Source organism: Elephantulus edwardii, unplaced genomic scaffold (genome assembly GCF_000299155.1).
Source record: "Elephantulus edwardii isolate Elephantulus edwardi_28Jun2011 unplaced genomic scaffold, EleEdw1.0 scaffold00140, whole genome shotgun sequence".
In the NCBI taxonomy this organism is placed as follows: domain Eukaryota; kingdom Metazoa; phylum Chordata; class Mammalia; order Macroscelidea; family Macroscelididae; genus Elephantulus; species Elephantulus edwardii.
This window is the reverse complement of record NW_006399890.1, coordinates 1,045,871-1,057,439: the sequence shown is the minus strand read 5'-3', so window position 1 is coordinate 1,057,439 and position 11,569 is coordinate 1,045,871. Positions and strand designations below refer to the sequence as shown.

Below are 11,569 nucleotides of genomic sequence, written 5' to 3'. Positions count from 1 at the left end.
GTTATGTTTCAGAGAGCTGGACAATGACTAAGATTGAAAGAAAAAGAATCAATGCCTTTGAGTTGTGGTGCTGGAGAAGAGTCTTGAACATACCATGGACCACCAAAAAAAAAAAAAAAACAAAACCAAAAAGTCTGTCTTAAAAAGGGTTAACTATGTCTCTCCTCGAAGGCTAGGATATTTTTCTTTTAAAAAAAAAAAGGCTGGGATTTTGAAACTCCATCTCACATACTTTGGGCACATGGCCAGGAGAGGCCAGTCCTTGGAGAAAGACATCTAGCTCAGAAAGATGGAGGGATAGTGCAAGAGAGGAAGACCCCAGATGAGATGGATTGATACAGTAACTGGGGCAATGAGGGTTAGTGTGTCAGAATTAGTGAGACTGGCTCAGGACAGGGTAGGGTTCAGAGCTGTTGTACACAAGGTCACTATGGGTGTCAGGCAATAACACATAATAATAATAATGGCACATAACAACAACAAACATGTAAGAGAGATAAAGTTATTAAAATTAATGCAATACTTTGGGAATGCAGCCCAGAGGAACCAATCCTTGGAGAAGGACACCATGCTTGGAAGGGCGAAGGGAAAGAACAGGAGAGGAAGACCCTGGATGAGATGAATTGATCCAGTAACTGGGGTAATGGGAGTAGGTAGGAGTGTAGGAGTCAGTGAGCCTGGCTCAGGAAAGGGCAGGATTCAGAGCTGTTGTATATAGGGTTGCTCTGAGTCGCAGGCAACAAGACAGCACATAACAACATCTGTTTATAGTTTTATTTCATTATTATTTTAAATTTTATGTTTGTTCCCTTACAAAGTTCATATACATTGTATTTCATCCCATTCTTCATTCATATTGTGTTTCATACAATTATTCCCATGCATTATGTTTTATAAAATTCATCACCATTGGACATAACAACAATAATGTACTATGACACGTTTGGAAGCAGGAGTGGCATCCATTTCTTATATTACTTGCCTCTGATAGATGTCAAAGGTTGTAGAGGGGCTTCAGGCCTTTTGTTCATGGGGTTGCTATGAGGCATTCTAGACTCAAAGGCAGCATTGGTTTGCATACAAAATTCACATACATTGTTTCATTTATAGTCAATTGTTTCACACATTCCTCTATTCACAATGTGCTGCATACAATCATCCCCCTACACTGGGTTTCATAAAACTAATCAGCATTGCTCTATGCCTACCATTATCCTGTCTTTTCAACCTTTGTTGGCTCTTTCCGAATTCTTTCACCCGCTCCTTCTACCCACCAAACTCTGTGGCCTTATGATTTCTCCCACTCTGTCCCTTCAGCTCCCCTCCTTTTGACCCTTTATCTTTTGGAGTTTTGTATCACTCCTACTAGTGAACCTTCTATTTTTACAATAACAATCTTATGCAATATTTGTCCTTCTGAGCCTGAGTTAGTTCACTCAGCATAATGCTCCCCAGCCTCTCCCATGTTATAAGGTCTTTTCCAAAATAATTCCTCCTGATTGCTGCATAGTATTCCATTGTGTGAATGCACCATAATTTCTCAATCCATTCGTTTGCCAATGGACATTTGGGCTGTTTCCATTTTCTTGCTATGAACACCAGTGGACAAATCTCCATGTCTGTTTCAGTTCTATTTTCCTTGAAATATATTCCTAGCAGTGGAATAACTATGTCATATGGAATTTCTACATTCAGTTTTTTAAGGAAATGCCAAACTGCCTTCTAGAATGGTTATGTCCAGGTTTTATTTCAACATTTCTCCCCTCTTTCAGCTTCTCGACTCTCTAGTGAAATGTTCAGAGTTTCCATGAGATGATTGACACATTGGCTGTCAGATAGGCTCAAGAGAGTCAGAGATTATGAAGATGGCACAGAATAGATGAGAGCTCAGATCTGTTGTTCATAGGGTCACTGTGAGTCTCACTCCATTTGATGGCACCTAACAAAAGCAACAACAACCCAATTGCCTAGTGGTAACAAGTTGCCCCTAAAGATAGGTACTTCAAACCACCAGCTGCTCCATTAGAGAAAGATGGACAATCTCCTCCCATGCAATTTATAGCCTCTGAAACCCCACTGGAAGGTCAGCCATAAGTAATTTCTGCCTTCAGTGAACAACATCAACAACTGAAGTAAAGGAGCTCTGGTGACACAGTCTGTAGGAAGGTCTCCTGCTAACTCAAAGGCTGCACCTCTCTGGAAGTTCGAATGTACTGAGACAGATGGGCAATCTTCTCTTGTGCAATGTACAGCCCCTGATATCCCACTGGAGGGTCACCGATAAGTCCGTCCCAACTCAACCACAATGATTCGAGACAACTAACCTAAAAGGTCAGTGGTTCTAACTCATCCAGTAGCACTGCAGAAGAAAGGCTTGGGATCTGCTACCATCAAGGTCTCAGTCAACAAAACTCTGTGGAACTGTTCTACTGTGTAACACATAAGGCCACCAGAAATAAAAATCAACCCAATGGTAACCAGCTTGGTTTTGGTTTTAGATGGGTATTTTCCTATTTTCCAGTCCACCCAAATGCTCATGTACATTTATTCACTTGACACAAGTCAAACACAGAAACGATTCTGTTATTTTATCCCTTTTAGTCATAATGCTTTCCAGTCACAGACCCAATTCTGGCAGAAGGGCGTGAATGAGAGAGCATGCATTGCCACACAAAGCCCTTCTTCTTAGAAACACCTCTGTTTTCCTACTGTGAGAGAAGCGAAAAAAATGCTGTAGAAAAACCACAGAGTATATTTATTTGGAGCATTTCATTTTCCTTCAGAACAAACTAAATGAAAACTGTTCTTTAATGAAGCATAACAGTGTAGAGAATTCTGCTTAAATATTTGCTCAGATAATATTTTCTTACTCTGAAGCTATGAATCTGGCAGCAGAGACAGATTAATAATAGCAATGAAATGGGCCCTGTGGTTGTTTGAAGAGAGACTCGGTGTATCCAGATGTAGCAGTCAAATAAGCTCTGATAGCTTACACCACAGAACCATATGCAAACTTCCAGGGGGTTGTCATCCACGAGTCTGAATGTTTAAAGCTGTGACTCTACACCTTCTATTTCCTCGAGTGTCACCATAGCAAATGTTACAGAAATTACAAAGTCTGTGTGTATGTGAACAGTGCCATCTGATTCCTTTTCAGCTTCAGAAATAATATTTCAAACACACTTGAAGAAGAACGAAAGCTTTTAAACCCTTATCTACACTTAACATCATGAGAAGGAACATGTTGGGATAATAATCCTGAAATAAAAAAGTCAAAAGAATAAAATACTAGTCTTCTGGGAGAAGAAAGAAGCATATATATAACTGAGAAACTGATTTCCTTTTGTATGATAAGAAGGAACAAGTGAAGAAGAGAATGATAAAATGAAGTGAGGCACCTAGGTTTCATGTCCTACATTGTCAGGGCTGTGTACAGCCAGTTTTGATGGCATGTAAAATAATGGTTGCCCTGCACCATAAGTTGCTGGTGACCTTGGGCACTACTTTAATCTCTGAGGAGGACAATTTGGAATATATATGAAAATCCTTTAAAATGTACCTAGGATTTTCCCCCCTGGGAATTTACATTTAAGAAACACATGCAAAAAAATCTGAAGATTATAACAAAGGTTCATTCTGGCTTTCTTCATAACAACTGAAACTTAGATATAACTTAAAGGTTCAAAAGAGGAACTGGGCTTTAAAAATTTATGGTTGTTGCTATGTGCCGTTGGGTCAGACCCAACTCACAGCTGCCCCTCGAGTGGGTTTTCAGAGGCAGTAAATCACACAGGAGGAGCCTGTCCATTGTCTTCTGTGAAAAAACTAACCTCATTAAAGAATATTTTAACATATTAAAACCATTTCCACATATATGTAAAAAAAAACAAAACCAAAAACTGGTGGATTCGCACTGTATGCTTTTGGGTTGGCAGCACAGGTAGCTCCTAAAGGCCAGCAGAGCTCCCTTCAATGTGCTGAGAACGTTTTATTACTATTATGCTGATCACAGTAAACTTGTTCTGCTGAGTTTCTACTTATATACTAAAGCTGATGAGGGGAAAGGACTATAGAAGACAAAAGATATCAAAAAATAGATCAGAAAGTTACTGTTGTTGTTGTTGTTGTTGTTGTTGTTGTTAGGTGCTTTGGAGTCATGTATGACTCCTAGCGACCCATGAACAACAAACTTGAACCCTGTCCTATCCTCTACCATCCTCACCACCTCTAACATCCTTATCCCATTTCTGCTCTTACTGTGTCAACCCATTTCATTGGATGTCTTCTCTTTTGCAGAAACTCCACATTTCCAACCATGATATCCCTCTTCAAGGAATAGTATTTCCTAGCAACATGCCCAAAGTACGTGAAGTGAAGCTTTGTCATCCTTTCCTCTAAGGAACATTCTGGCTGTGCTTTCTCCAAAACATACTTGTCTTGCCTTTTGGCAGTCCAAAATTTTCAAGCTCCAGAATCAAAGATCACTCTGAGCCACTGTTCATGGCAAATGTTCCACCTAGGACCCCATCCTACTGTGCCACTATAGGCTGCAGCTAGGGCCCCCCCCAAAAAAAAAGGTGTCCTGAACCATAACATTTATATGCTTGATTGTTGTTATGGTTTGCTATTAGAAGTACAGCACCTATCAGTCAGTTCATTATATTGGGGATTGATTTTCATGTTCTGACAGCCTAGTAGTAAGTTGCACTGCAATCCTAAAGGCACGTGGTTTGAATCTACCAGCTGCTTTATGGGAGAAGAATGGGGAATCTCTTATTTTGCCATGTACTGCCTCTGAAAACCTGCTGGAGAATCAGCTATGGGTCAGTTCTGACTCAATGGCAAGCAACAGCAACAATTACTTTATAGCTAGGTGTGTATGCTTGTTTATTGTATACTATGCCACTTGTCTGTCAGTCTACTGCACTGCTGTAACTTGTGATTTGCTGTGATGCAGAAGATAGTGCACTAATGCTTCAAATGCCAGAAGAGTCACCCATGGTAGACAGGTTGAAGCAGAATTCCTAGATTAAGACAGACTCAGAAGCAGGATTGACCATCCACTTCCAAAAAACCAGGCCTTTGAAAACACTGTGAACAATAGAGAAACGCAAGTAGCTATAGCAATATTCTGGTAATCACTTCCCAGATAGAAAGTTACTAAAAATGAGGAGAAACAGCTGCAGACAATCACTAATAATTATAACATGGCACACGAATGTAGAAAAAATGAAGTGGAACACATGAAGATGGATATTCCAGGCATTAATGAGATGAAATGAACTGTCATGGGCCACTTTGAATCAGGCACTCATATGATATACTATGGTGAGAATGAACAACTGAGGAAGAATGGTGTATGTTCATAGTTAAAAAAAAAAATTTAAAAATTTCCAAGATGTATCTTAAGGTACAATTTTGTGTGTGATAGGATACTATTCACATGTATGTAAAGAAAAGCTGTTAACACAACTCTTAATAAGATATACACTCAATCAACTACTCAAATAGGAAGAAATTTATTATTTTACTGATTTTTGTGGTCTAAAATTTATTGACAGCACTTAACAACAATAACATCAACACAGAGAGAGAGATATCAGCTGGCCCAGTGGACAGAAAGCAACGCTACCAAGCCAAAGGTGGGTGACCTTTTTTTTTTTAATAGAACAAATTTATCAATTTATTAAACATGCACCATTTTTTATTTAGCTTTCTGACTTTGTGCTTGTGCCTTCAGTACTTTTACAACAATTTTCTGCTCCTCAATAAGGAAAGCACGCTTGACGCTGTCACGGACACACTTAGCATACATGGAACCACCATAAGCTCTGCTGACATGCTTTTTTGTTTTTGACAACCTCATGAGGACTTCAGGTCTCCCAGCTCGGACCCCTCTTAGTCGGCCCAGGCACACACCACATGCAGATTTTGGTGCCTTTCAAACCTTCTTGGTATAAAGGTAAACAATTCTGTTACCAGGGGTTCGGGACAGCCTAGTTTTGTTAGAGGCTGTGTTGTAGGACAGCCTACGACGGTAGGTCAGACGCTGGACCATTTTGAATGCCTCTACACAGCGTCTCCGGAAGAGAAAGAAGCACCAGTGAATATTCCAATCAAGGACACAGCACATGGATGTGGCTAGATTGGGTGAGGGAAAAGCAGACTCATTGGGTCAGTGGAGACTAGACTCTCAGCCTGATAGTCTTTGAACTGAAACCACTTTCTGCTAACCTAATAGAGCATTAAGTAAACAGGACATATGAATTTTGTGCCACTATTACTTTTTTACTGTTTTATAAAATTAATCACCATTGGACCTTGTCCATCATTACACTATTTTTAAAAGTCAATTATGGGAGGAGTTTCGGGTTCAGCTGACCTGCCAGCTATCTGATTCTCCTACTCTTTTACCTCTATTATTTTCCTTTTCTATAACGTGCCAGAATAAGACTGTACGGTCAAAAATTACTCTAGATCAAAGATGAAAGGCTAAGGAGGGATGCACACGGAAATCATATTCATGGAAACTGAATATCCAAAATGGAAGAATGTTGACACACTGTGGAAAATGTAATGTCACTAAACAATTATGTTCAAAATTGTTAACTGGGAAAACTAATTTGTGATGTCACAGGACAATCTCTGCCTGTATGATTTACAGCCTCTGAAAATCTAGTGGAGAATTAGTTAGCTGTTGAGTTGGTTCTGACTCAGCAGTACAAAACAACAAAAATTTGTGATGTAAACTTTCACCAAAAACAAATAAAAGCAAAAAAGGAGCTCTTTTTCACATTTCATGATTAGAGTAATACCTGTCCATCAGTAATAGAGATGACATTTGTTGGAATATAAGCAGACACATCACCAGCCTGTGTTTCAATGACCGGTAAAGCAGTCAAGGAGCCACCACCGAAAGAATCGTTCATCTTGGCTGCTCTCTCCAGCAGACGGGAGTGCAGGTAGAACACATCACCAGGATAGGCTTCGCGACCAGGGGGTCGGCGGAGCAACAGCGACATCTGCCGGTAAGCCACAGCCTAGACACAGAAGGGGACATGAAGGTGATCTATTACACACTTTCCACTTAGTGCAAATACACAAGCAAAATTCTGAAAATGCAAGTCTTTTGACCTGTTTGGATAAGTCGTCATAGATGATCAGTGCGTGCTTGCCGTTATCTCTGAAATATTCCCCCATAGAACAACCGGAATAAGGAGCCAGGTACTGCAAAGGGGCAGCATCGGAAGCAGTGGCTGAAACCACAATGGTATACTTCATGGCGTCTGAGGAGAAAAGAAGTTTAAAATGTGGCAAGGTTATTAACACGGATTTTAAATTTGAGGACGATAAAACGAGTATTACCTAAATACCAGAAAGCTTTTTTACTGTAAAGAATTAACCAGTCACAAAGCTTTAACTTTAAAGAAATTGGGGGGGACGGGACCCCCACTAACCTTACTATTGTACTTTTTTCTTTGTATTAATAGACACTTCCATTCATTAGGAAGTAATTACAATCAGCTTCCATTAAGCAGAAGCCATTCTAAGATTAGCAGCAACAGAATTAAGGACTATGGTAAAGGGAATCACCTGCATCTGTGAGTCTCTTCACCAACTGGGCAACAGTGGACCGCTTCTGACCAATAGCAACATAGATACAGTACAGCTTCTTCTTTTCATCAGTCCCATCATTGAAGCGTTTCTGATTGATGATTGTGTCAATAGCAATTGAGGTTTTGCTTTAAAAGGAGATGGTGAACACAAAAGGTAGTAATGTACCACAAAATGGTTCCCAGTCAAGGTTTTACTACTACTGATGATCTAGAAGCCCTGTTGGTAGTTAAGGTTAAAGTACCTGACAGCTAACCAAAAGGTGAGTAGTTCATTCAAATCTATCACTGACTACAGGAAGATGATGTGGCAGTCTGGTTCTGAAAGATTCACAGCTTTAGAAACCCTATGGGACAACTCTAGCCTGTTGTACAGGAATGCTATGAGTTGGAATCAACTCAGTGGCCAGCGTGCTGGTTCTTAACTCCTCACAAAGGGATTAACTGTACGAAAAGTTAATTGTTAACCAAAGTTTGTAGGTTCAAACCTACCTTGGGACAAAACCCTGGCAAGCTAAAAGAGCATCACGAAAACACTACACACTAGGTATGTAGTACATACTATGGAGTAGTCAGTTCTACTCTGACGGATGAGGCCAAACTGACTTAATGGCTCAAATCCTCAAACTCTGTCATCGAGTTCTTACTCAAAGAAATCCTTCATCAGATTTCCGAAACTGAAAATCTTAATGGAAGGAGCTGGCCCATCTTTCTCCTACGGAGCTGTTGGTGGATTCAAAGCACCTGTCACATGGTCTTCTGGCTGGTTACCAGTGCACTGCTCTCGGCCTAGGCCTCTAGAGCTCCCTCCTGATCCAATGGCAACTGGTTTTAATCCTTAAAACATATTTTACTTCGTATCACATCCAAAGTATTTACAATTCCAAGCCTGAAAGCAATCTTCATATACATAAAGTCTTCGCTAGAACTTGTAACAAGGTACTGATACTTACCCAGTCTGTCGGTCACCGATAATCAGCTCACGCTGACCACGACCAATTGGCACCAAACTATCCACAGCCTTAATGCCAGTTTGCATTGGTTCACGTACAGAGATTCGAGGAATGATTCCAGGGGCTTTCAACCCAACTCGCCTACGAGTCTTAGAACCAATTGGACCCTGTTTTTATAAAAAAAAAGAAAAAAAGGCATGGGAAAAAGGGAAAGGACTCCTCAGACTGGGAGCTTGGATGCTTACTAAAGTTACAACCACATCAAAGTATCTCTACACCTACCTTTCCATCAATGGCATTACCAAGGGCATCCACTACACGACCCAGCAGTTCCTCACCAACTGGGACGTCCACAATGGCCCCTGTCCTCTTCACAATATCTCCTTCCTTAATTAGTTTGTCATTTCCAAACACGACAACACCAACATTGTCAGGTTCCAAGTTCAGAGACATACCCTGCACAAGACAAATCAGTGAAGTGTTGAGTGGCACCCTTCTCTGAGGGCAAACACTGTGTGGTATAAAAATACTGCCTCTTCCCCTCACACTCCCCCAAACCTTTATTGTGACTAGCTTTGTAACTGAATGGTCTCAATTATGCATTTATTTGGTGCATGAAGTAAAATGATCAAGATGAAATAGAAATTTCAAGATAGGAAGAAATCTGGCTACTAGCAAGAATCTGAGAATTAAGCACGAGTCCATTTGGACCAGAGATTTTTCCAAGGGTCAGACTGTGACCAGAGCAACAGCAGAGAAATGGACACTGACATGAGACAGAGCTAAAGGGACTGCTGTCCCACTGAGTCAGAGCTGAAGGCTCACCTTGGTGTCTAAAGGGAGATACCATAAACTGGCAACACTAAAAGAGCTGTGTGACTTTTTTCTGTGTACCCTCAAATTAGATTAGAATGGTACAGGAGGAGACTGCTCCTTCATCTCCAGCGAAGCATCTGGTGGATTCAAACAGCGCTCATTTGGGATTACAGCGCAATTTCTGCAATTTCTTGCCACTAGGCCATCAGAGCTCCCTAACAACACTGACTCTGGCTGAAGGTCAAATGGCCTGCAAGCACACGAAAGGTGCTGTCTTAAGATGTGAACCTTAACTAGTAACCTCCCTAAATAAGCCCCAATGGGGGTTAGGAGAAAAGACAGAATTTATTTACATCTATTTATCTGTGAGAGGCTCCATAAACCATCTACAAAATTATCCAATCAAATCCTGTCTTCATTAAGTCAGTAGAAGGTGAAAAAATTACAGGAATAGACTTTGGCAAGTCACCAAGTTCTGCTAAATACAGCAAACAGAAGTATCACAGTTTAGCAGTCAAGTGCAGAAACTCCAGTCCTAGCCTGTTCCACTCATTGTAGGACAATTCTAACATGTGGCCATTTGAACATTTCCACCACTGCACAAAGTTCTACTGGACAGCGTGAGATTAGACTTCTGGATCTCAAATTCTAAAAGAAAAGGAGTTCACCTATTTCAGTTTCTCCTTTCAAAGTACACAATGAAGATGAAAGAAGTTCAAAGTTTTGGTCTGGGCCTTACAGGTAATGACTGATAAAACTTCAACCTCTACAATGAGTCTTCCACATCAAACTGCTGCTCTATCAAGTTTGGGTTCGGTTGGTTTTTTTCACATTGTAACTAGCAAATGGACAGAACTATCCTTTCCCCCAACTGTGTACTTGGTGATAGTCCACCCAGATCCATGTCTTTCTGACAGATTCCATGGTTTCTACAACTTTTCTCAAATCACTGAAGACTAAATTCAACATGAAAGCAAAGAAATAGGGTTTTAAAGTAAAAAAAAAATCATTGAGTTTATGATAACTGTATCATGAAGTCTTTCAATAATAGTAATAATATGCCTACTTTTGCTAACTTTCAACTTTCCAGCAGAAATTAACTAAAATTATCGGATGGTTATATACAAGACAATCTTAAAATCTAAAAAATAGATCTGTACTTATTAGAATTTGGATAGTTATACTCAATTTTGCATTCTGGAGCAAGTGGTTATAATTTATGTGTAAACCAGTCTGTAAGAGTAGTAAATTTGGATAACCAAAAATACACATATTTAATCTTTCCATAATATCTAATTATGACAACAGTTAAAGAAAATCAAGATTTAATGTTTAAAATATGACACACCTATGAATTACTAAAAGAATAACTGAAAAAAACGCAATAATCCAAGATAACTTAAAGTCTCATCATTTTCAAAATTTACCTTTAAGCCTGAAGAAAATTCTACCATTTCCTCTGCTTGAACATTCCTCAGCCCATGTACTCTGGCAATACCATCACCAATACTCAAGACACGCCCAGTCTCTTCAAGGTCAACAGAAGTATCAGCTCCAAGAATTCGCTCTTCAAGAATAGAGGACACCTCAGCAGTGCCTATTAAAGAGAGCACAATTCCATTTAAAAAACCCATCTCCGCAAACAACACAAAGTACAGTTTTGTGACTAAAACAGTAAAATGATATTTTCAAGTAAAATACACAAGATTACATAACTTTAAAAAGATAAATATTTATCATTATGAGTCTAACGGAGTTAAAAAAAATGCCTTAAGTTAAATGTAAATCAGGCAAGAAACAAATACAATTAAGCTATTCCTATAAAGTAAGCATACTCTACTTTCTACTCTTGGTTTAATTTTAAGGATTATGAACTAAAAGATATTTCTATTTTTTCATCTCATCATATGGCTAATCTTTTGAACTTGTACTTAAAAACCTTTACTTAGGAAGCATTGATAGACACTACTAAGGCAAATTCCCTACAACCTGCAGCATATTTCTATACTCACTTCCGCAACATAGACATTCAGAATGCTACATGTAGAGTAACACTAACGCCACTCAGAAATACTATAAATCTGCTTATTTTAGCCCAAAGAATTCAACAGAAAGAAATCCTTCAAAGAATAGCACAATACCTAGAATCTGGAATGTGTGCTTTGTGTTTTAACAAAAAAAGCAGCA

The 11,569-nt window shown here is 39.5% G+C and overlaps 1 protein-coding gene across 1 annotated transcript; it reads right to left on the bottom strand.

Moving 5' to 3' along the window:
• Positions 1 to 6,803: 6,803 nt before the first annotated feature.
• On the bottom strand, positions 6,804 to 11,016 carry LOC102857571 (ATP synthase subunit alpha, mitochondrial-like). Its single transcript, XM_006894367.1, has 6 exons — positions 10,810 to 11,016; positions 8,849 to 9,022; positions 8,567 to 8,733; positions 7,594 to 7,742; positions 7,135 to 7,286; positions 6,804 to 7,040 (listed from the first exon to the last, which is right to left on the bottom strand). The coding sequence occupies exons 1-6, from the start codon at positions 11,014 to 11,016 to the stop codon at positions 6,804 to 6,806; spliced, it is 1,086 nt and encodes a 361-aa protein (XP_006894429.1).
• Between the last annotated feature and the right edge of the window lie 553 nt (positions 11,017 to 11,569).